The sequence below is a fragment of the Eleutherodactylus coqui genome, chromosome 3, assembly GCF_035609145.1.
Source record: "Eleutherodactylus coqui strain aEleCoq1 chromosome 3, aEleCoq1.hap1, whole genome shotgun sequence".
Taxonomy (NCBI): Eukaryota; Metazoa; Chordata; class Amphibia; order Anura; family Eleutherodactylidae; genus Eleutherodactylus; species Eleutherodactylus coqui.
In genome coordinates, this window is record NC_089839.1 from 18,210,280 (window position 1) to 18,236,391 (window position 26,112).

Sequence of the window (26,112 nt, forward strand, 5' to 3'; positions counted from 1 at the left end):
ACACACTATACATTATACCCTCATATCACCTCTACCTCCAGGGGGCGACACACTGTACATTATACCCCCATATCACCTCTACCTGCAGGGGGCGACACACTGTACATTATACCCCTATATGACCACTGCTTGGTGGCACGTACATAGTACACTGTTTATTATACCCCTATATCACCACTGCATGGGGGGCGCATACATAGTACACGGTACATTATATCCTTATATCATCACTGTATGAGGCACATATATAATACACTGTACATTATACCCCTATATTACCTGTACATGCAGGGGGCGACACATAGTACACTGCACATTATACCCCTATATCGCCACGGCATGGGGGGCACATACATAGTAGACTGTATATTATACCCTTATATCATCACTATATGGGGAAGATACAGAAAATAAACTGCACTGTACATTATACCCCTACATCATCACTGTATTGGCGGGCGCACACATAATACGCAATATATTTGCACTGCATGAAAGCGCACATAATGTGCCGTGCTTTATAACCACTAACCTCACTGTACAGGGCTATACATTATAACATTATCACTGCATACATAATCTAGTGTCTTTTATACCCCTATATCATAAGTGTATGGGGGACATTATACCCCTATGACATCTCTGAACCCTATAACTATAACTTTATTATTACTACACGCTGTATATTATATCCCTACATCATCATTATACAGGATTCCCTTTTCTCACCGCTGTACATTATATCATGGCGGTGTATTATAGATGCTGTATATTATATCATGGCGGTGTATTATAGATGCTGTACATTATATCACGGCGGTGTATTATAGATGCTGTATATTATATCATGGTGGTGTATTATAGATACTGTACATTATATCATGGTGGTGTATTATAGATGCTGTATATTATATCATGGCGGTGTATTATAGATGCTGTACATTATATCACGGCGGTGTATTATAGATGCTGTATATTATATCATTGCGGTGTATTATAGATGCTGTACATTATATCATGGCGTTGTATTATAGATGCTGTATATTATATCATAGTGGTGTATTATAGATGCTGTACATTATATCATGGCGGTGTATAATAGATGCTGTATATTATATCACGGCGGTGTATTATAGCTGCTGTATATTATATCACGGCGGTGCATTGTAGATGCTGTACATTATATCATGGCGGTGTATTATAGATGCTGTATATTATATCATGGCAGTGTATTATAGATGCTGTGCATTATATAATGGCGGTGTATCATAGATGCTGTATATTATATAATGGCGGTGTATCATAGATGCTGTATATTATATCATGGCGGGGTATTATAGATGCTGTACATTATATCATAGTGGTGTATTATGGATGCTGTACATTATATCATGGCGGTGTATTATAGATGCTGTATATTATATCATGGCGGTGTATTATAGATGCTGTATATTATATCATGGCGGTGTATTATAGATGCTGTACATTATATAATGGCGGTGTATCATAGATGCTGTATATTATATCATGGCGGTGTATTATAGATGCTGTACATTATATCATGGCGGTGTATTATAGATCCTGTATACACACGATAAACTACAGATTCCCGTCTCGCAGTCTTTTCTGATGACATGACTCGGTACATTCTTCCATCCTCAGTGTTAACACTTTCTGTCCCGCACTGTCTCCCCCTCTCAGTGTACTGGGGTCTCTGGCAGCCCCTGATCTCCCTGCACCCCTCCCCCATGTATTATGTATTGCCGGGATATTATATATAATGTATTCCCCTCCACCGCTGATGATTGATGGTCGTTTCCACGGGCCTCCCTGCAGTCTCCGCTCACACAGGTCGCAAGCAGAATTCCACAGCATTTCCGCATAAAAAGCCGCGCCAGAATCTGCGCTGTAGGTGCGGATATTGACCAGGAATCAGCTGTGTATCCGCGGCTGACTTCAGTAGCTACATTGGAATACACGGCGCTCCGCGACCTCCACGAGCGCCGAATTGTAGCTGATTTTTAGTCAGAATCTGCCTTTACGATGTGAATTTTTTCAAATGCAGAAATGCTGCGGAATCTTCAATAGCGAACATTCCGCAGCGTTTCTGCGCCGCGTGAAAGGGACCAACGAGTACTGACAGGCGCGCAAACGCTTGTTCTTCACCTCGTTTATGTGAGCAGAAAAATGGCCGCCGATCGCGGTAAATCTTGCGTTGTGAACAGGTAGATGTACGGACGGCCTAAGAGACAAACGCCGGCATTCGTGATCGCTCAGCCCATGAAACGAAGGGAGCGGCGATCAACAGGCGCTTATTGCGTCGGGCCGAGGAGTCGGTCTGTCTGAGAGGGGGGAGCCCCTCCGAAGACTTCTGCAGCATCTCAGAGGTGTTGGGGGACATTTATTAACTCTTTACGCCAGAATTTCGGCATAGAAAAGTTGCATATTTTTGTGCAAGTCCTGTTTTGCGACCTTTCTTCCTCCTGAGCCGACCCTGCCATTTTTCCAAAAAGTGGTGGGGTACTGGAGGGGTGGGGGCATGGCCGCCCAGACCGGCAAATTTCTGTATAATCTAAGTCACAAACTGGTGTAATTGCGCCAGAAACGTATGTGCGGTCAGGACGAGGCGTTCGTATACGTGAAGGCGCACGGAAGAGCCACGGGACATCTTACCAAGTCTGGCGCAGGAAATGCCGGGCTTAGACAATTTCCTCCCTTCTCACCATTTTCAAGATCTCTGCTTGCTGTCACTTAATGGCCTGCTTACACAGCTGAGGGTTTGTTGCACTGTATAAGCATTACACCACTGCAGAACATCGCTACCTCCTGCAGATTATTACGCCGCTGAGACCTGCAGCACATTGCATCCCCTCTTAGTACACCCTGATATGCCCTGCAGACTATCACACCTCCAGAGACTTACCTCGTGTTCGGTGGATGTCCTGTGTGGGACTGTAGCGCTCGGCAGCGTTGGGACCCTTGGTGTGGGGGGGCACCTGGCTCTTTATAAGCTGCAGCCCCTCCTGTGTGATGAGGGGGTAACAGCTGAGTTGGGGGAGAGCAGCTGTTCGCTCCGATTAGCTATGGATTAACCCTTACAGTGATGGTCATGGGGGGGTGCGCTGTTAGAGACGGAGGGTATACACAGAGCTCAGCCCTGTCCAAGAGCTTGCAATCTATGAAGCTGGGTCATCCCCCTCTGGGACCCTGTAGCAGCTGTCCTCCAGCATTTCAGTGGCTGTCAGTGTGTACGGAAATATGCAGCGCAGTGAAAAAGTATTTACCCCCCCAGATGTTGCTGGACGGTTTCTGCGTGTTTTACCGTACTTTTTGCGTGCGCCCACGCTCGCGATCATTGAAATGGGCAATTAAGTTAATTAGCTCAATATGTATTATGCGCAGGAAAAGGCTGGCTTCACAATCGCGTATCCATATTTGAGCGTTGCGGAATGAATTCTGCTTCATTTGCGCACAAGTTGGCGTATTTTACTGTACTTTTTGTGCGCGGCAAACAAAGCCGCAGCGATTGAAATGGCTAATTAGTCTTAATGATTTCCAGATGTGTTCTTTTTCTTGAGCAGTATTTCACACATGTCCTTGCGTATTGCGTGCGTATTTGCGCACCTCCCGTTGAGGAAATGTGCGCGTAAAGTACACTTATGTCAACGAACCCATATAATAATGCAGAAGTGGACGCATCACCTGACCAGCGATGGTGGTGCTTTGTAGCAGTGACCAGGTGAGGGATGTGCTGCTGCGGAGGCTCGGTATCGGGAGAGAGGAGCGGCTGCCGGTACGCAGCTGAATACAGTTAAAGTCCGCATCAATTCTGGATATTTTGATGCGGAAATGCTGCGGATCCGCGTCTCCTGGGGCTGATCCGCGTCTCCTGGGGCTGATCCGCGTCTCCTGGGGCTGATCCGCGTCTCCTGGGGCTGATCCGCGTCTCCTGGGGCTGATCTGTGTCTCTTGGGGCTGATCCGCGTCTCTTGGGGCTGATCCGCGTCTCCTGGGGCTGATCGCATCTCCTGGGGCTGATCCGCGTCTCCTGGGGCTGATCCGCCCGTGTTCTGGTCCACCATCCGCCCGTGTTCTGTGTCCGGGACGTGATGGGCTGTAGATTCATGTAGTAGAGAAACGTGAAGCTGCGGAGAGGATTGCGTGAACCTCTGAAGGGGAGCGAGACGGCGTCATCACAGGAACAGACGGTGAGCTAACCCAGTAACTACGGCTGGGAGGGGCGAAGGCTACAGGTGCCCTGAGCAGACCGCCATCCCCATGGAGCTCCGGTGTTATACTGCGTGCCTCATCTCGAATCAGAGGACATTGCATGCAGCAACTAATCGCGGCGGGTTGTGTTGAGTAGAGGTGCGGTTTGCGGTATTTCTGGGCTGCGATTGTCTTCTTCACATTCTATCACAGCTATAGGGCCCGTCTGCAGGTGCAAGGGCCCAGTCCAGAATATGGCGATCCCTGATCCAGACTCTGATCTCATTACTGAAGACGTACCACAAGCTTCGATTGTCCTATAAACCTGCCCGTCAGCTGCCCCCTCTCTTGCTGTCCTCCTGTACCTTCCCCCGTCTACTGTCTTCCCGTACCTTCCCCGGTCAACTGTCTTCCAGTACCTTCCCTGTGAGCTGTCCACTTAATCAGATGCCGCTAACGATTTGATCAGTGTTAGCAGACATGAACAATGTATAATACATCGACCATCTTGGATTCTTTCTCCTGGAAACAGCTGACGGGCGAGGAAGAAGAGCTGACAATTTAATGCTGCTCCAATAACTGCCATCTAAATGTGAATCCTTGTCTGGCTGTCCTCCTGTACCTTCCCCCGTCTACTGTCTTCCCGTACCTTCCCCGGTCAACTGTCTTCCAGTACCTTCCCTGTGAGCTGTCCACTTAATCAGATGCCGCTAACGATTTGATTAGTGTTAGCAGACATGAACAATGTATAATACATCGACCATCTTGGATTCTTTCTCCTGGAAACAGCTGACGGGCGAGGAAGAAGAGCTGACAATTTAATGCTGCTCCAATAACTGCCATCCAAATGTGAATCCTTGTCTGGCTGATAACAGAGAGCACAGTCTCCAGGGTCTTATTGTCTGCATAGCACACAGAAGAGGTCACACAGGTGACGACCCCTTATGGCCTCCATTATGGTTTCCAGCCTGTGAAGCGTTATTTAGGGTTGTCCCCTTACTCCATCTCTCTTATTGCTGTGTGTGTCAGTTTTCACTGCAGCTATGGCATTATAGTCATGAACTAAGAGGTACAGGATGAGCAAATCTATAGGGCCTTCTCAGGATAGATGGTCGTATCTTCTCATCCTACATTTCTCTGGCAGCAGCATGTATAAAGGAGAGCAGAGGCGGGCGAGATACGGGCACATGTCGCCGCACACAATGCGCCTCCTGTGCAGGGTGCGTGGCCCGGGCAGCTGCCAGCACCTGACTTCACCACAAGTGCTGGGTATGAAGAGCACAGGATCCCCGGTGCAGAGCGTCACCCACGTTCCAGGCATTCACCCCATACCAGGCACCATCATTCATTCCCAGCATAACACGAGGATGGCATGTGGCTTGTGACGAATGATATCAGCACTCCCCGATATACATAATACTGTATATCAATATAAGATAAACAGGAATTAATGTCACTGCCCTTCACCTATACGTTATACTTCACAGGGGGTGATATCACTGTTTTGAAGATATGTTATATTATACAGCAGTGACATCACTGATATCCAGCTATATTATACAGGAGATGACATCACTGTTCTTCAAGCATGTTTTATTCTACAACAGTGACATCACCACCCTCCGGACATCAGTTATACAGAAGGTAATATCAGCGCTCTCCAGATGTGTTGTTATATAGGGTGGGGCATGGAAAAGTAGCCCGACTGACAATACTGCGACAGGAAGAACGAGCAAGTGGATTGTTTTTTCTAAAGCTTTATTGATTTATCCACATTACAACAGATGCTGGGAGGGGTCCCCGTTCATATCTAGGCACCTGTGAGCTGGTTACAACATGTTGGCTGATACTGCCTGCAGCTCTTCAACGGTGATGCTGCGGATAGTGTTCCTTGAGTATATCCAGGTTATTGGCGTACACTTTCTGCTTTAAATTTAACCACAGATAAAAAGCGCATGCAGACAAGACCGGGGAACGTGGCGGCCATAACCTTTTGTTCACAGTTCGTTCTGCCGTAAACACTGCATGAATCCGAGTTGCAGGAGGCGTGGCATGTTGCGCCATCTTGTTGGAAAAAGCAGTCCATTCTTTCTTCGGGTGTTAGGCTACATGCACAAAAGCGTGAAATTCAGGCAAATATGAACTGAGTCATGGAGTCATACACAGGAGATGCTGCGAGGTAAAAAAAAAAGTTGCTGCATGACCTATTTTTTCGCGTTCCTCGGAACGCAACGCCAATTGTTTTTTTAATAGGACCGTACGATGTGCACGCAAGTGCGATGCTTCCCATTGAAATCACTGAAAAAACACTTGCGATTCTGCAAGAGAAACACCACACAGCCGCGGGTAAAACACACGGTGAAAAGCGCTACACCGCGCTGAGTTTCTCGGGCTGATATGGCGCCCGCCTGTGTGAATGTAGCCTTAGTTGGTCGAAAAAAATGCTCATATATTTCCAGATAAACTGCCGTATTCACAGTTGGCTTGAATGAAAAAAAATTGGGCTCACTATTCACGCTCCGGCCGCTGCGCACCAAACGCCAGTTTTTTTGTTGGCGCAGTGATATCTCGCGAGTCTTCAGTAGACCGGTACCTTGTATTGTGAATTCACGTGACCGGATAAATGAGTCCGCGCTGCGTCTGTTATAGAGCGCAGCAATGGGTCCACAAGTCATCTAGCGATCAGAGTCCGCCGCCATGGAACGTAATTTACGCGTTTAGCTCCCAGTTGCTGCGAACACGTTATTTGTTATGGTTTCAGGCTTAGAGATTTCAGCGCTCACGGAAACATCGTTTATCATACACCACCGCGGCGGGAGATGCTCCAAGCTGATTTTTGAGGGCTACTTGCACGCCACCTCTGAAGATCATGGACGTCCGGACGGACGGCGGTCTCACTTTTTTCATGCTTGCAGCAAACACGGTTGGGCACCTTTTCTGAAGCAGGCTCTGACTACCATGACAGTAGCAAGCGGTTTTGTACCTCGGTACTTGTCGACAAAGGCCTCTTGTGTTTCCCTAAGGCGGGCTGCACACGACCGGATTCCGCAATAGTCACCCGCGCAGACATTCCACATCCATTAACAAAAATAGAACATTTGCGTGTTCGCTCACACGAACGGATTGCGATTTGCGCTCACGGAAATTAAATTGCAGCATGTTCTATTTTTGTCCGGAACCCACGTGGACGGCTTCCATTGAAGTCAATGGAAGCCGTCCGACCCTCAGCCTATCTGCAATGTCAGTTTGGATTGGCTGTAGGAATCTGTGTCATTGCCTAGCGATGGCGCGGAAAAAAAAAATCTGTACTGTGCATGTCCGACAGCGAGCTGCCCGCTCCATCCGCAATACAGATACATACAGGTACGCGCGGGCGCAAGGCAGATTGGCGTAATTGACCCATGTCACACATAACTATTCGCTGGTGCGGGGAGAACGCCATGGGGCAGTTTATAAAAGCAGATCTGCCCTTGTTTCCCATAGCAACCAATCACAGCACAGCGTTCATTCCTGATACTGCTGAGGTAAAATGAAAGCTGCTCTGTGATTGGTTGCTATGGGCAACCAAGGCAGCTTTAATCAGTGGTGGCAGGATGGGTGTGGGCTGCATTTCGATGGCCCCCCTGTATTATTGCTCTCCAACATTGTGAGGCAGTTCTCAGTATTGGGGGTCTCTTCCCCCATTATCTCGACACAACGCCCCATGAGTTAGGCCACGTATTGTACGATGCGGCGACTGCTAACCTACAGAGCTGACGCTCATCCATCTCGTCAGCCGCCCCGCGGCAGAGCGTTCTATATTTACACCCCGCACAGCAGCTGAGGGACAATGGCAGCATTGTTCTGTCCCCCTCACAGCTGTCCCGAGAGCAGCAGCTGTCCCCTCACCGTGACCATCTGTGGAGCCTCGGCCCGCGGGGTGAAGCTGCTCATCACTTCGTAACGGGGGGAATCTGCTGAATGCGGCCCCGGTGCTGCCCAATTATATCAAAGGGGACCACAGAGTATCTGACTCTGGGCTCATTCACACCACTGCGATTTTGGCACATTACACGTATGATGCGCGGGTGACACGCAGTGAATGGAGTCATCGAAAGTACATGGACTTTTAATGATCCGTTCTCATTAGCGTGTAAACACGGCTGAGAAAAAAAGATGGCAGCATGCTCTACTAGCCCACGCATCACGCAGCGTGGGCCCTATTAATTTCTATGGGCAGCGTATGCAACGCTCTCCACTTGTAATACATTGTATATGGAGGACGATGCATACGCAGCCCGCTATAAAACAGAGCGGGGGATTAAAAAAAAAAAAAAAAAAGACGAATTGCGCAAGATCGCGTGTGTGAGATACACACTCATGCGCAGCGCACTCGCTGCCGGCTCATCAGCCCTCGCACAGACCAGTAAAAAATTGGCAGCGTGTTCCGCCCACAGTCGTGTAAATGAGCCCTAAGGCGCCATTCACACAGCCGTATTCCGGCCAGTTCTTAAAACCAAAACCAGCTACTGACCCAAGATACCGTACCCATGCAGATGGCCATAACATGGCTGGATGTAAGCTCCCGACCTGAACTTGCAGCATCGTACACACCGGTTGGGCGAAGACTTACGGACGCTAAAATGTGGCCGCATTACTGAATTCGCCCTTCTGCTGGAACGCTGCTAGAAGCGAAAGCCCCAGGGAGCCGGCGGACATGTCTGCTCTGTAGGACCGGGTTAGATCCCAATGGTCATATATGGAAGCTGTATGTATGCGGTAGAGAGATTAGATTGTGAGCTCTTGGGATGATGGGAGTAATGCATCGGGACAGATTTACTATTGGATATACGCCCGGTTTCTTGCGCAAATTATGACAGAACTTTGTTTTGTACTGGATTTATCATGTACTTTTAGACGCCTTCGGATACTTTTTATACTCATCCCACAAATGGCTTCATGAAAGGGGGAGCAGCCTAAATGTGACATTGTGCGCCAAAAACTCAAATTTTGTCACAATTTTTGGCAAAAACTAAGCCAACTAAGGCCCAATGCAGACGGACGTATTTGCATTGCGGAATCTGGAGCGGGCGTCCGCCTCCGGATTCCGCAGCAGATGCTGCCCATAGACATGCTATGGAAAATTGCTTTTCCATGGCCATGAGCGGAAATCAAATCCACTTGCGGAGGGAAAATCGCAGCATGTCCTATTCTAGCATGGATTCCACGCGGACGGCTTCCATTGGGGTCAATCGAAGGCGTCCGCAGCTGACATTCTGCGGATGGGCCGCGGAATGCATGACGGTGCAGCATTGTCTGTACTGTGCATGTGCGCCTGCACAACGGCTGTCACATCCGCAATAAAGACGACATGACTGCGGACAGGTATGCAGGGGGTCACTGGCCGGGGACAGGGTCTGATTTCGCTGTGGGATCCCCCATGCTGAATCCGAGCCGGCCGTGTGCATTAGGCCTAATAGGTTAGAAGGGAGTCTAAGCCGCCGTGATAATCTAATGCATGCTAAGACGGTCTAGTCTACGTTTGCACTACTCGCCAGTATTAGTAAACACGTCCCATTGTGCGGTTCGCACGTCTCGCTGGTGGGCGTGGGATTTCCTTCTTCTTCGTCTCCTGGGATCACTTTTTACTTCTCCATTGTTCCATAGGTTAAAAATAGCAACGGAAATTTCTGTGAAGTTTTGTGTCCCGCGATCAGAAGTGAAATCATCGACACCGGAGCCTGCAGCAATCCACAGGAGAGCGGACTAGAGGAGTGCTGCCACCTGGCTGTCATCATCGCCATAACAGGGCTGTGTGGATGGATGCGGGCCAACCAGGACTTTGTCAACAGCAGGATCCACCGCCTTACCTTCCTCTACAGAGTATGGGCCCTCATGGAAAACATAGATTGTGAAGTAACAGAACTGTATTAGGGCCAATGCCCACGGATTATCGCAGCGGAATGCGCAGTCAGACACCTTACCGCGAATTCCGCAGCAATATCCGTCCATAGACGCGCTGCGGTAAACGATTCTCCCATGCGCACGAGCGGTAATTAACTGCGATTTTCCGCTCGCGGTGGGAGAATCGTAGCATGTTATATTCTATGCGGAAAATCACAGGGACGGCTTCCATTGCAGTCAATGAAAGTTGTCCGTCCCGCGATACTTCCGCTGTGGGCACAGTGGAAGTACCGTGAGAATCCGCGGCACCGCCCAACGCCGGCGAGTCATGTGCCACACTGCGGCTCACCAGGCATGGTACTTGCGGCGGATCCAGAGAGACGAGTACAGTATAGGGTCTCTGGGGGGCGCCGGGCCTGATTCCGCTGTGATATCTCGCAGGTGTAATCCAACCCGGCCGTAGGCATGATGCCGTAGGCCCATAAATATCATTATACTATAACACCTAATCCTACCGCTATACCATTCAGCTCAATAATAACACCGTCATACTGTAAGCTAATGTTATTGCTATACTATACACCCAATACTACCACCATCCTCTACATTGAAATAATACCACCCTACTGTACACATACAATACTGTACAACCAATACTCCATCCCACTGTACACCTAATGCTACAGGTATACTATATACCCTTAATAATGCCACCATAGTGTACGCCCATGCTACCATCATACTATACAGATAATTCTGCCATATTGTACACCCAAATAATATCAACATGCTATACACCCAGATAATGCCACTATACTGTGCACCCAATACTAGCAATATACTATACACCCAAATAATATGGCTTCCTCCGCACTGCTACGTGGGAAGCATGTCCCCTCACCGTCTCTGATCATCCATGGAATTTATTATGGGACATTTATATCTTAGGCCGGGGAGTGCTCAAATCACTCATACTGCACGGACCCCTAAAATAGTCACAGACCAGTTAGCAAGCAAAAAAGATCTATAGTCACTGACCAACTATAGGCCCTCCAACAGTCACTGAGCATCCATTAATGTATAGAGCCGTCTACAGACACCAAGCTCAGTCTAGAGGACCTTCCATCATCCCTGACCTCTTATGGACACCAACTACCATCTGTAGCAACTTCCATAGTCACTAACCATCATTCTATAGGACCTCCCACAATTACTGACCCTCCATAACCACCATTCTATAGGACCTCCCACAATTACTGACCCTCGATAACCACCATCTATAGGACCTCCCACAATTACTGACCCTCCATAACCACCATCTATAGGAGCTCCTACAGTCTCTCCAACCACTCATCAATGTATAGGTCTTCAGTCACCAAGCACCATGTATAGGTCCTCCCATAGGCTCCAGCCACTCATCTATAGGATCTCCTATGGCCACTGGCTGATCTCTATCATGTCTGATGTACATCGGAAGGTCAGGTAACTGGGCGCCACTGTAGCAATGAGCAGGATGATCTTTATCTTCTTCGGCTTCTTTTGGGGAATTCAAGTGGCATTTTGGGGATCACAAATAAGTGGGAACTTTCTCCTTACAAGTTTTTTTTTTTTTTTAATCAACATGCTCTAACAATCTCCCAAGTTCCAGCGATGAGCGGCGCCCCCACCAGGACAGATGCTCCCCACCAGTCTATGATTGAGCCCTTCACCGGTGGGGTCCTTCAGTATACATTTTGGGGGGCAATGATGGCTCTTCTGTCTGTCACTGTGGGTTTACAATCTCTGCACTACAAAATACTAATATAGGGGCATAAGCAGCTTCTGGGCATCCATTTGTCGCAGTGGGAGGGGCCAGACACCCCATCATGGTTGTATGATTATCTACAAGGCACCGGGAATATCTCGTGTCAGGGTCAGGATTCTGATTGGCTGGTTCTGGGAGTCTGGTTGCAGTGCAATGAGTAGAACGTATTTCTATTTTCGTCTTGTCATGTGATCGGCGTCTTCGTGTTCTGTCTTAGTGATTATGTCCCCTATAGAATGAGGTTAGTGAGAGCGGGCACGGTGGAGAGTTTGGGGGTGCAGGCAGCAGATCTATCCACACATCGTCAGCGTCAACCACTGCGAAAAAATAGAAAAGTGTTAAAAGTGAGTCACTGGCAATCACCACTCAGCCAGAAACGCCATCGCCCGTGGTTACGACAATGAGCCTTCTAGATACAATGTGCTTCAACCAATCACGACACAGCACAGCTTTCAGTTATGCAGGATGGAATGAAGCTGCACTCTGATTGGCTGCTCAGGCCAGACAGTTGCATACCCAGGGCTGGGAGCACAGCAGATCTGTGACGTATACAAGGGCAACAGAAACACAATGCCGGAAGAACGCTGTGGGTGCGACTGTTGTACGCGATTGTGACATCTAACAGTATTGCGCAAGCATAAAAGTTGCAGGAGGCGGAAAGTTCCCAGCAGTGTATACAGTATATACAGCACAAGGGTGGCGAATTGTACTTGTCTGCTGCCCACTTGTGGCTGTTCTGAATAGGACACTCATTACAGTCGCATAGTGGAAGGAATACTTCCACTTTCACTCTTTAGTAAATAGTGCTTGTTGAGCGCTATGTACCAGGAAAGTTGAAGCCAGAAGTGGTTAAAAACCACTTCTCCTTTGTCCTCTGGGTCCCCAGCTGGGTCCAACAGCCGAAAACCCGACCTGCTCCTGGTTGATTGCAAAAGCGGAGGCTTTAATCTCATGCCGTACTCTTCCTATTGGCCAGGATTAAAACCTTGCACTGTATATTTAGCATGCTTGGTATTTATTGGGTAAAAAGGGTTTTTCCAATACAGATATGCCTTATCACTGGGTGGCTCGGCAATCCAGAGATTGGCACGCCCAAATGCCGCATGTATGACCACCGCTCCATTCACTTCTATGGGACAGGTGCAGATTGATGAGCTCATCTATCCCATACAAGTGGATGGAGTGCTGGTCACATAGGCGTACCACCACTCCATTTACATGAGGCATTCGGGTGTGTTGGCTTTGGGACCGTCGGGGCACCCAGTGGCCAAATCCCCAGCAATTAGACATTAATCCTATATCCTGTGGGCAGGAAATAAATTCCTTCAACGGAAAACCCTTTAATGATAACGGACCACCATCGTCATCCCAATCATCTCATGATATGCAAGATAGCGCCCCCATGATAGAGGAGCACTCACCTCCCCCAGGTTCATCTCTGCCTCACCGGTGTCCTCGGGGTCGATACCCCTGAAAAATCCTGGAAAAGAAGAATGGCAGATATTGAGAATGAGGATAAGAGGTCACATGGGGCACAGACATCTATAGGAGAAGGAGACTCACGGAACATGGCCTCCAGCTTCACCAGGCAACACACAAAGTTGTCAAAGTCGATTCCGAGGTCATTGTCAGCGTAACGAGCGACCAAAACCTGCATGAGCTTATTGTTCAGCCGAAACCCTGGAGAGATACGAAGCAGTGACTCCACTTGTAGCCTCAATATACTTACAAACCCCAGCATACCTGCAGACCCCAACATACATGCAGACCCAACTTACGATCACAGCATATCTGTAGACCACACCTACGGCCCCAACATACCTGCAGACCTCACTTACTGTCCCAGCTTATCTGTAGACCACACCCACGGTCTCAACATACCTGCAGACTCCACCTACCACCCCAACATAGCTGCAGACTCCACCCTCATCCACAGCAAATACCACCCAACATACCTGTAGACCCCAACAATGACCATCACTCAGGGCAAATGCCACACGTAAACCCAATACAGCTGTAGACCCCAACTTTGAACCTCACCTAGGATAAACGCTACCAGTGACCCCAACATACCTATAGACGCCACTCCAGGCCTTCCCTCAGGCCACAAGTGACACGCATACCTGCAGACCTCACTCAGAGCAATGCAACCCATTGCTACACCTAGGGCAAAGGCTGCCTGCGGCCCCAACATACCTGCAGACCCCATCCACAGGCCCAACATACCTGCAGCTTCCAGCGCCATACGCAGTTCGTACGAGCTCATGGTTCCCGACTTGTCCAAGTCATGCTGTCTGAAGACCCCCTAAAATGTAACCAGAAATAAATGATATAATAACGAGTTCTACAATTTCCAGACCCGGGGGATGAATTACCATCCAAAAGTTCGCCAGGCAGAAACTACGCCAAATTTACCACTGTAGCTGTATAAGAATTCTATTACATCTCACTCGACTTTTCCCTTCCTTATTTGTTGCTTGCTGTCAGGGAATGGGAGCATTCTTATTTACATTCTGAGGCGGCTCATCCTCACCTAATTCTTCTCACAGCTGAGAGGTCGTTACAGTGTATCAGTGTAGACAATTTTCTTGGCAGTAAATACATCAGCAGCACAAATATCTTTGATCCTGAGAGTTTGTTACAATGTATCAGTCTGACGTCAGATGTTTATCTCACAGAGGTCTGTCCTGACTGGATACATTGTAACAAATCCTCAGAATATGAGAAGTATTAGTCAGGGTGGGTTTTAGCTCTCTGGACTTAAACAATATTCCCAGTCTCTGATAGCAAGCAGAGATCTTGAAAATGGGCAGGGAGGGGGGGGGGGATTGAGACAAAGTCTGGATGAGCTCTTGGTAATCTGTAGGGGGAGGTGGTGGGGGACACAACGGCAGACGCCATAATCCCAGATGAACCATCAGCAGCCTCCAACTTGTGCCTCTCTAAGGCTGGGTTCTCACAGGGTGTAATCCTGGGGAAAAATCGTGCGATTTTGCCGCAGCGAAAAACCGCAAGATTTCCGCCGGGAAAGAGCTGCCTCAAAACCCACGGCACTAAGCCGCAGGCTTTGGAGCGGCCCGGCCGCATGCTTTTCTGTTGCGGCCAGCGCTCCCATAGAGGAGAGCGCGGCCACAATGGAAAGAAAAAAAAAAGGACATGCTGCGGCCGGGGAATCTACGCCGCAGCGCCGGCTTTGCCGCGATGGATTGGCCATCCTGTGTGGACGAGATTTTTGCTAAATCTTGTCCACATGGCTGACTAATTCTGGGATTAGCGGCCGCAGTGAAATTCCGGACCGAATTTTCGCGGGAAATCTGCCCTGTGTGAACCCAGCCTAACTGTTGAAGCTGGGAGTTGTGGTTCGATCGTGGTCTTTATAAGCAGTTAACGCCTTCCTTGGAACTCACCAGCCAGCTCCGGATTTTGTTCCACAGGATCTGGAACTCCACGAGGCCGAGCTTCCCGCTGCCATCTTTCTGCGAGCGACTCGGTTAAAGAACAGAAACAAAGACGTAATAATTGTCCGCAAGAAAACAAAGATGTTCACCAAATTAAGGCCTCTCAAAGACCCGACACAAGGGAGGAACGGAAAATAAGGAGAGCAGGGGGATGAACAGGCGCTCTACCAGCAGGGGGCGGCATGGAATATGGGGCGAGGAAGGGTCAGTTTAGGCCTGCCGATTTCTCATTTGAGCGAGGTCAGAGTTCGCTCACGCAGTCCGTTTACACAGGTGGATACATCGTTGGCTCATTCATACGAGGAATCATTCGGTCGTTCACATTCGCTCTATAAGTGAATGAAAATGACTGAACGATCGGTAATTAAACCAAACAATTCATGAACGAGCCAATGAGGAGGTCTACATAAAATGAACGATGAAGGAAAAGAAAACGATTTAGCGTTCGATCGCTGGCTGCGTTTACACCGAACGATTATAGATTATTTTCGCTTGCTTGAATGTTTTTTGCAATCATAATCGTTGCGTGTAAAAGGGCCTTAAGTTACAATGGCCATCTGCTAGTTGACCGCCCCTCCCCTGAGTCCACAGATCGGACATGATCTGCCACATTTGTCGTGAGATTGGGGGTTTACCAGCTTTGGTGTCCCCTAAACATACTGCCAGCAGATGCTCCCTATAAACAGCATATAGGGGAAGTTTACTAAGCGTTGGATCTCTGACGCCGGGCTAAGTAGGACCCATGGTGTGCTTAATACACGACGAGGCGCATGCCTGTACATGTATCAGGTACATGCCGGCAGCTCCGACCTGGCCTATATTTCTGGCATAATTTATGCTAGTCTTTGGTGTAAATTATGCATAAATCTGTTGGTCTAGGATGGTCATGCCCGCTCCTGACAAGCTCACCATTTGTGGTAAGGGCTGCAGAAAGAAGAAAAGTTGCTGATTTTTTTGTGTGGATAGTTACACAAAAAAAAGTTGTGACTTTTCTGGCACATAAATTGTCAGAAATGTGCCCTATAGTCTACCTTAACCCAACCACCGAACTCCTTTATGTCAGCAACCACTAGGGGGAGCACACCGCATACAGATATACAGGGTCTAGTCAGACAGCCGGATCCAGTACTAAATCTCAGTCCTGGGGTCCTATATTGAAATAATAGAGTACCTGAATAGGAAGGCATGTGCTACATGATAGTATGGCAAACGGGCATAAAATAGACAGACAGTAAAACCCAATTGCAAAAAGCTGAAGAGCAGCAAGTGAGAAGCAGAAATCTGCTTTCCGCGTTCCTGTAAGTCCCGTCAGACCGCTGCTGAGACGGAAGCAAGGAAAGCGTACTAGAAGTTGTCTCCTCCTGCTATGATACATGCATGGAGCCGTTCGACAGCGCAGTCCAGGGCTGACGCTGTAATGTTAGTGAATGGCGAAGCACCAATTCAGTGCAGATGCAATGCATATTACTAGTAAGAGCACGACCCAATTAGAGGCCAATGCAAACTTCAGTGTGAATGCGTGGGTTGGGATTTGGCGCGATCGCCTCGTTGGTCCAGTCTTCATTCCAGGGACTCACAACGGTACCGGAATCTCCTGCAGATGGCGGTGATGACTTCCTGGATGATCCGCCCCTGTCATAGCAGAAGAAGACTACTTCCAGTACTTTTTCCTTACTTCAGTCATAGCAGCGGTGCCACGGGACCTAAAGTGGATTTCTGCTTCTCACATGCTACTCTTCAACTTTGCAATTGGGTTTTAATCGCTCTCATTTACAAGGACCACAACACAAACTTGAATCCATATTCCGGGGCCCCCAGGAGTTTGTGCGCCGTATCATCATGTAGTGCATCCATGCCTTCCTATTCAAGTAAGCGATTGTTATTTTAGTATAGGACAAAGGATTGAGACATAGCGCTGGATCCGTTTTTTTCCCTACAACCTGTACACAACCACCACTAGGGGGAGCTCACTGCATACAGATATATGCAGCCACCACTAGGGGGAGCTCACTGCATACAGATATATGCAGCCACCACTAGGGGGAGCTCACTGCATACAGATATATGCAGCCACCACTAGGGGGAGCTCACTGCATACAGATATATGCAGCCACCACTAGGGGGAGCTCACTGCATACAGATATATGCAGCCACCACTAGGGGAAGCTCACTGCATACACTTCATAAGGAGGAGGATGAGCAGCCATGATAGAATGAACGAGAGCTAAACCGGAACCTCAGATCCGTCCGTCCTATGACAGCTATAGAAGGATACGTCCATAAGGTTGACCATCTGCCGGCACGCCTCCATGCTGAAACCGTCCGTCTTCAGGTCCTTGTCTAATAAGAAAAATAAGGCATTCAGACCAAGATAATCCGGAGTGAAGGTGGAGAGCGGCTCAACCTCTAATCAATCATCTCAAGGGATAAATCTCCATATAAGGCCGCCTTCACATGGCAGAGAAAACCGTGCAAGATTCCTGCATTGCCAGACGCACAAATCTCACACAAATGTGAACCCAATTCTTTTGAATGGAGTCACATACATGAGCGATTTTTCGTGGCATACTCTAATTCTTCACGTTCCTCGGAACGCATCACTAAATATTTTCAATGGGACTGTAGAAGGCATCAGACGGCGTGTGAGGTGCACGCGAGGGCGATGCAAGGTTTCCCAATTAAAACAACAGGAAACACTTGCTGATCCTCCACTGTGGTTGAAAGCCGCGCCAGAGGACTGCAACTTCCCAGAAGGGATGGCGTCTTTGACAGCAAAATGCCTCGCATCTGCAGGTACATCATATGTTCACAAGCGCGATATAGAGCCGAGATTCATGGCCGATGTCACACTCGGCCGTGTATAGGAAGCCTAACTCAAGGTAGCTCTAAATACTTATCCTGTACTGATCCTGAGTTACATCCAGTATTATACCCCAGAGCTGCACTCACTATTCTGCTGCTGGAGTCACTGTGTACATACATTACTTATCCTGTACTGATCCTGAGTTACATCCTGTATTATACTCCAGAGCTGCACTCACTATTCTGCTGGTGGAGTCACTGTGTACATACATTACTTATCCTGTACTGATCCTGAGTTACATCCTGTATTATACTCCAGAGCTGCACTCACTATTCTGCTGGTGGAGTCACTGTGTACATACATTACTTATCCTGTACTGATCCTGAGTTACATCCTGTATTATACTACAGAGCTGCACTCACTATTCTGCTGGATTCCAATGAACACTCAGACTACAGAGCTTTACATCCGTCTCATCCCTCTGCTGGTTTAGTGTTTCTATGATCTGCTGCAGTGCATTGTGAGAGATGTAGGGTTCACAGCAGCACTGTACAGTGTATCCTGGTGCAGACACGGCTGCTTGGAAGTTTAGCTATGGCAATGCCAAGCAGGAACCAGCGACTGCAGCTTTGGATGTGACTGGAGTATAACAACGTGTGATGTAAGAGCAGAATTGTAATTGCAGCTCTGCATGTGACTGGAGTATACCCTTCAGCGGTCACTCACGTCTGGTCACCACTCTGTTGAGGATGGTCCGCAGCTCAAAGACGCTGATCTCCATGTCCTGAGGGAATAAAAACGGAGCAATCACTTAAAATCACCATCCAGTCTAAAGCAGCAGAACTCAGACCGCCCCTCCTCCACTCACGGCTCCTGCCAGCTGCTGGAACATGTTCTTAAAGGAATCGTCCACATCGTCCTCTGTGATCTCCTCCTGAGAAGAGAAGGAATCATGTGAAGCAGCTCAGACCCTCAAAGACCGGTAGAACCATCCGAAGCATGAAAGGTGACATTCAATATATCTTCCACCTGATTGCTGTCAGTGAATGGGAACATCCTAGTTTATATCTAGGAGGCTGAAATCTCTCCTGACCTCATCCTGCTCACGCAGCTGAAGATTTGTTACAATGTATCAGTGGAGCAATTCTCTGCAAGTTAAAGAACTCTAGGCTGACACATTGTAACGATGGAATTCTTTGTATGGCAGCAACATGAAGTCCGCGCCTTACCTCATCTTGAAGATCCGCAGACACCTCTTCATCCAGCTCCCTGGGGGGACATGAAGAACAGCTGGTGAGAAGGTGAACCCCAACAGTCTACACCCCAGTAATACATCCATACAAGGTGTACACGAGGGCAGACGATGAACGATGGCAGCATGTGGGGTACAGCTACTAGTGCGTGCCTGAATAGTTATTCTAAGAAGTCACCAGAAGAACTGTCACTGCAGCTCTGGATGTGCCTGGAGTATAAGATGCGATCTAACAGCAGAATTGTAAATGCAGCTCTAGATGTGACTTGTGTATAAGATGTAGTGACAGCAGAGTAGTAAATGCAGCTCTAGATGGGACTAGATTATAAAATGTGATGTAAGAGCAGAACTGTAATTACAGCTCTGGATGTGACTGGTGTATGGGATATGATGCAACAGCAAAATAGTATATCAGTTCTAGATGTGACTGGAGTATAAAGTGTGATTCTAACAGAACAATTGTGAATGCAGCTCTGGATGTGATCAGTGTAGAAGATGCTACTAGATGTAAGTAAAGCAGGGAGTTTATATCAACCACACTGCATTATTATATGTGGAAGTTCTGGATTATATAGAGTAAATCTCTTGGTTTGGGGGAACAGCCCGTAGTATATAGGTGTACATTAGACTCCACCCTGTTCCAGGACTGGCTCCTCCCACACTCACTCTGTCTCCGACTGTTTTTCAGTGAAGACCCTCAGCACGAAGTCTCCCTCCTTGTTCGCTTCGAAGGTGGATGGGACAACGATGTACTCCCCCGGGGGCAGCCGGATCTGGTTGCTCACTTCTCGTAGGTTTATGAAGGTTTCGGAGCGGGCACAAGATTGGTGTCTCAGAAAGAAATCCTTCTTAAGGTGTACATTCTGGCAGCCCTTGAACTGTGGAGTGAAGTGTGTCAAGACAATGAGAACTTATCCTAGAAGTCAAAATCGTTAAAGGGGTCATCCGGGACTTTAATATTGACAACCTATCCTTAGGATCCGTGAAGGTCAGACTCCCAGGACACTCACTGATCAAATGCTTGATGGCGGCTCAAAGCGAGGGAGAGACCATAAAGTTTGCCTAAGCTCTGCAGCCCCATGTTCATTGGTCACATGGCCTTTCTGGAACTTTGTCTCATTCCAATGAATGGCACAGCAATGTGCAGCACTCTGCCTGGTATACAATCTAGAGGGTGCAACAGCCCCTTCATACAACTAAATGGTTAAAGTGCCGACACCAACTTATCTGCTATATATGATAAGTGTCCTAAAGGAAAGTAATCAGCATTAAAGTTCCAGAAAACAGTAACAAAAACAGCAAATATAAAAATACTGTTGAGAAGGAGAAGAAGCTGGAGCAAAAGAAAAGAGGAAGAAGAGGAAGAACGAGGGAGAAGTAGAGGAGGAAAAAAACAAGGGGAAGAAAGTAGGATAGATAAAATAGGAAAAGGAGTGCAGAGAGTCAGAATCCCACTGACCTGATATCTATGATCTAAATTAAAGTCCCAGAAAACCCTTTAACAAAAGCAGCAAATATACACTACTGTGGGATGAGGAGAAGAGGGCCGGGGGAAGGCAGGCCGGGGAGGAGGAGAAGAGGGCCAGGAGAAGGCAGGACGGAGAGGAGGAGAAGAGGGCCCGGGGGAAGGCAGGACGGAGAGGAGGAGAAGAGGGCCAGGGGGAAGGCAGGACGGAGAGGAGGAGAAGAGGGCCAGGGGAAGGCAGGACGGGGAGGAGAAGAAAAAGGGCCAGGGGAAGGCAGGACGGGGAGAAGAGGGCCATGGGAAGGCAGGACGGGGAGAAGAGGGCCATGGGAAGGCAGGACGGGGAGAAGAGGGCCAGGGGAAGGCAGGACCGGGAGAAGAGGGCCAGGGGAAGGCAGGATGAGGAGAAGAGGGCCAGGGGAAGGCAGGATGAGGAGAAGAGGGCCAGGGGAAGGCAGGATGAGGAGAAGAGGGCCAGGGGAAGGCAGGATGAGGAGAAGAGGGCCAGGGGAAGGCAGGATGAGGAGAAGAGGGCCAGGGGAAGGCAGGATGAGGAGAAGAGGGCCAGGGGAAGGCAGGATGAGGAGAAGAGGGCCAGGGGAAGGCAGGATGAGGAGAAGAGGGCCAGGGGAAGGCAGGATGAGGAGAAGAGGGCCAGGGGAAGGCAGGATGAGGAGAAGAGGGCCAGGGGAAGGCAGGATGAGGAGAAGAGGGGCAGGGGAAGGCAGGATGAGGAGAAGAGGGGCAGGGGAAGGCAGGATGAGGAGAAGAGGGGCAGGGGAAGGCAGGATGAGGAGAAGAGGGGCAGGGGAAGGCAGGATGAGGAGAAGAGGGGCAGGGGAAGGCAGGATGAGGAGAAGAGGGGCAGGGGAAGGCAGGATGAGGAGAAGAGGGGCAGGGGAAGGCAGGATGAGGAGAAGAGGGGCAGAGGAAGGCAGGATGAGGAGAAGAGGGGCAGAGGAAGGCAGGATGAGGAGAAGAGGGGCAGAGGAAGGCAGGATGAGGAGAAGAGGGGCAGAGGAAGGCAGGATGAGGAGAAGAGGGGCAGAGGAAGGCAGGATGAGGAGAAGAGGGGCAGAGGAAGGCAGGATGAGGAGAAGAGGGGCAGAGGAAGGCAGGATGAGGAGAAGAGGGGCAGAGGAAGGCAGGATGAGGAGAAGAGGGGCAGAGGAAGGCAGGATGAGGAGAAGAGGGGCAGAGGAAGGCAGGATGAGGAGAAGAGGGGCAGAGGAAGGCAGGATGAGGAGAAGAGGGGCAGAGGAAGGCAGGATGAGGAGAAGAGGCAGAGGAAGGCAGGATGAGGAGAAGAGGCAGAGGAAGGCAGGATGAGGAGAAGAGGCAGAGGAAGGATGATAGAGAAGATGAAGAAAGGGGAAGAGGAAGAAAGGAAAAGGAGGAGAAGGAAATGAAGAGATAGAGTCCAAAAACAGTTTAACAGTAATGCATAGTTTTCCAGGATTGTATTATATTACAAAACCCAAACTCCTGCATGTACCCCCCAGCATCCTCAACCAGACCCATGGTGCCAATCCTAGCTAAATTTACTAGTATGCATAGGGCCATACCAATCCATCCCCCCAGGTCCCAGATTACCCTGAGCTACTTACTGCTCCAGACCTAGGAAGGGTACTAGTCTGGATATGAGCCCTCTTTTCACATCTTCTGGTATTAAATCTTATCCTGAACCCCCAACATATGCCCAGCTACACAATGCATCATTGTACCCATTACACTCCATACTCCATGTGTGCTGCACGTACCTCATCAGGGACCTAAAGGGAACAAGAAGAAAAAGAAGACAAGGAATCACATGGTGACAAAAATGAAACCCAAACATTAAGCCTCACAGGACGACCCTCCCCCATCCCTGAGACTGATAAAAGGACTATTTTATGAATGCCATGGAGACAATATCCTCCAGATTCTGATCACGAGACCCTTCTACACCTATCTAGAGAACAGGTCAGATTTACTTCCAGCTGAGGGTGAGCAGCACTTTTATGTGAAAACCCCATTATTATACATCTGGCAGGATCTCACCTCATACACAGCAAAGCCGATGGTGTGCATGTCTCCGCCAACCTTTCGCTCTTTCCTCCGGTTCTTCTGCATAAGTGCCACCAGAAAGCTGCAGGCTAGCTCGTTATCATCTGGGTCGTCATCCTCTTCCAAAAGTGTGATCTTAAACTGAGGGTTGATCCAGAAAGTGGCTGCAACCAGAAACAGCATCATGGCGATTATATGGTGCCTATAAAGAGTAGTGGGGTTCATTAACCACCCGCTCCTCCTACCTGGGTTATTCCTGCAGCCTCCAGCAGTGCTCCCCCTCCGCCAGGTCCCCTCATACATGGTTGTGTGCCACTTGCTAACATCATCTTTGCAGAGTGCATCGGGGGTGAGATTACAGATCTCCAGTCGTGAAAACTGTCGCAGAAATTCTTTGAAGGACATCCTGGGGAACAGCAGAGAAGACCAAGTGGTCTACTGTAAGGTGAATGCTAAAGATGGCCAACTAGGGGGACATACTATAGGAGCTCTATATAGCACAGAGAGATCATTAACAGGGGTCCGAAACTCCCAACTCATCACTTTTCTCCATGTGCTCAGGGTATGGGAGGTGTTTGGTGACATTGGTGTCAGCAGGTCTTCTGCCTGTCTATGACCCCAACAATGGGGGACAATTCATTAAATATCAAAGACTAAACTATTGAGAAAACCCTATTAAGGAACATTGACTGACCACTTACCAAAACTCCCCATCTTCCATCTTTAGACGCAGGTCTTCCCGCTCTGAAGGATCAACCTCATTCCATTCAGAAGAGCTGAAGAAAACAAATGACAAAGGTCGTTCTCTACATCATTGGTCCCCAGCTGGTGTGACACTACAACTCTCAGCATGCCCCAACAGCCTCAGGAGTAATAGTTTCATAGCAGGTCGAATAATGAAGAAGAGGAACTTCTACATGACATCTACAGGTCCGTCAACCATCAGATGATCAAGCATAGCGTAAGAAGTCATAGTGAAGCTTCATAGAACATATATAATCAATCTTACTTATCGCTCCAGGCTCCAGTCCACTCCACTTGGCCCCAAGGATTACGAACACGGATAAGCTTCTCCACCTCACCTCGGTAATTTACCTATTAGTGGAGGAAATGACATTTGAAGTCCTTGTGTCTAATGCACTTGATCATTGCAGGCTGCAGCCTCTTCCTGTATTAGTTCTTAGAGAGTTTATCGCTGTTCCCACCTCTTTAAGACCAGTTACAGAATATGCATGGCCTTTCACCAACTTCTTGAAGGTGATGGCTTCCATGTCAAAGGAACTAGTTATCTGAGAAAACCAAAAGAAAGACTCAAGATTAGAAAGATGGTAAGAAGTAAATAATCACAAAACTATTTGGGCACCGCCATGGGAGCCGCACAGAGTCCATTATGCTATAGAAACAAACAGCTCATTTTGGGGAGCCCAGGGCAGCACAGGCCCAGCAGTAATGACTATCTACAGACGCAAGATGTGGTCACATGTTATGAAAGACCCCTAGGTTGAAATATTAACCATATCTAGGTCCTCACAAGGAAACCATATTCTAACATCGATAGGCACAGCTCCAGCAGTCATTTCTACTCTTATGCCTCTTTTACACAGGCTAAGAATCTCACGATTCTTGTTTGCCCAATGGAACCAGCTGGTGATGTCATCACTAGTTTGTTCGCACTTGCACTAGCGCAGTCCTTGGGCACTTATCGTTCATCGTTTCACATTCCTATGTGAAACCCTTAACTAGCACGGTAAGTGCCCAAGATTTTTATGCCGGCTGAAACTGAACGAAAACCTCCCGATTGTCGCTCGTCGTTCAGTCGCCGGCCGCGTTTAGGCTGAATGATTATCGTTCAGTTTCGTTTCAATTATTTCCCGAACGCTAATTGCTCCATGTAAATGAAGCATTAGACATCTGTGAATATGGTTTTCAGTGCGGAGAAGAGTTTTCTAAATGGCTGCTGTGGTTATAGATTAACTAGAACTCATTAAACAGGTCCTCAGCTGACAGATAACAGATGACAATAGCACATTATAAATAGAGAAGCTATTCATATGTGAATGATAACTTGTGTTTGGAAAGATGCAGCTACTTACATCAATGGAGCAGCCCAGCAGGGACCCTCGCTCCAATGCTCGGGTGATGATCTTGTCTAGGTCACGTGGGGCTTTTCGCAGTTCGTACATCATTGCGACACCACCAGTGAAGTCTTCAAATCCCTCGGTGGTGCTGCCTCCTGAGAGCGCCTCATAGTTGCCGTTCAATCTGTAGCGGAGAGGGAGGAACATGGATATTAGATATACTTGCTGCCCAAAGTGGGGGAGGTAACACAGTTTCGCCTGTTGCCTCAATTGGTGGGCGAAGGAAACACTACACTACCTGCTGCACCAGGTGAGGGGCGAGATTGCACTACCTCAGGTAGATGGCTGGGCGACTCCATGCTACCTAATGCCCCAGAGGCAACACTACGATTACTCACTTGGCGTAGGCTTTCTCCAGCAGCGCACTCCAGAACTCTGAGCACTCAGCAGAGTGAACAAAAACCAATTCTCCATCCTTCACCGGCAAGCGGTCATCGACCACCACGTCCACCCACTCTCCGAACTGCCACATCTAGAGACAAGGAGACAACATAAATGGTAAAGTTAGAAGACATGGAGAGAGGGGGCGGAGTTTGTAACTATAACCTCCATCATCATTTTATATTAAGGGTCTACTTCTGAAAAAGTTATGTTTAGCCACTGTTTGTGTGTATGTAGATGGGCCTACGTGTACAACATCATTATGGCATACATCAGCCCCCAGCAATAAAGTCTAGTACTGTATTCCATGGGTGCAGTATGCCGCCATCTATAGGGTTGTGCACTGGGTGTGGATATGGTCACAACATGTGTTACGTCTATACAAGTTACCCATGAAGTGATGACATCATCCAGTCAAGCGACGTGTGTGTCATACCTGGAAATGGAAAATTCCTGCATAGTCATCCTGGAAGCTCTGCCCATGAGGAACAACGCGGTGCAGGAGATCCTCGTTCAATGTCAAAGAACCAATAGCAGCCAAGAGCCAGCAGTCACCTACAAAGAACCAGACCTTGACCATCAGGACCCCAGAATCGGGCCAATGATTAAAGAAATTTCCTGTGCATGGAGACACAAAGTTGGCCGAACTGCTTCTCTGACTACCTGGTGCACA

At 48.4% G+C, this 26,112-nt stretch overlaps 1 protein-coding gene across 6 annotated transcripts in view; it reads right to left on the reverse strand.

The window, feature by feature from the left end:
* Window positions 1-5,950: 5,950 nt before the first annotated feature.
* Window positions 5,951-26,112, reverse strand: part of CAPN11 (calpain 11) — a 37,909-nt gene continuing 17,747 nt past the window's right edge. For 5 of the 6 annotated variants that reach the window (XM_066595230.1, XM_066595228.1, XM_066595229.1 and 2 more), the window contains 19 exons: window positions 25,876-25,994; window positions 25,397-25,530; window positions 25,014-25,182; window positions 24,126-24,209; window positions 23,930-24,015; window positions 23,622-23,696; window positions 23,166-23,326; window positions 22,915-23,084; window positions 22,635-22,646; window positions 20,076-20,287; window positions 19,387-19,426; window positions 19,026-19,091; window positions 18,884-18,941; window positions 17,630-17,694; window positions 15,304-15,372; window positions 14,123-14,201; window positions 13,460-13,576; window positions 13,318-13,376; window positions 5,951-12,213 (listed from right to left, as the gene is read on the reverse strand). In XM_066595230.1, coding sequence (XP_066451327.1) covers window positions 12,187-12,213; window positions 13,318-13,376; window positions 13,460-13,576; window positions 14,123-14,201; window positions 15,304-15,372; window positions 17,630-17,694; window positions 18,884-18,941; window positions 19,026-19,091; window positions 19,387-19,426; window positions 20,076-20,287; window positions 22,635-22,646; window positions 22,915-23,084; window positions 23,166-23,326; window positions 23,622-23,696; window positions 23,930-24,015; window positions 24,126-24,209; window positions 25,014-25,182; window positions 25,397-25,530; window positions 25,876-25,994 — 1,802 coding nt within the window. In that variant the 3' untranslated portion in view covers window positions 5,951-12,186. The remainder of the gene's footprint in view (window positions 12,214-13,317; window positions 13,377-13,459; window positions 13,577-14,122; window positions 14,202-15,303; window positions 15,373-17,629; window positions 17,695-18,883; window positions 18,942-19,025; window positions 19,092-19,386; window positions 19,427-20,075; window positions 20,288-22,634; window positions 22,647-22,914; window positions 23,085-23,165; window positions 23,327-23,621; window positions 23,697-23,929; window positions 24,016-24,125; window positions 24,210-25,013; window positions 25,183-25,396; window positions 25,531-25,875; window positions 25,995-26,112) is intronic. The other variant, XR_010791143.1, reaches the window with a different exon arrangement.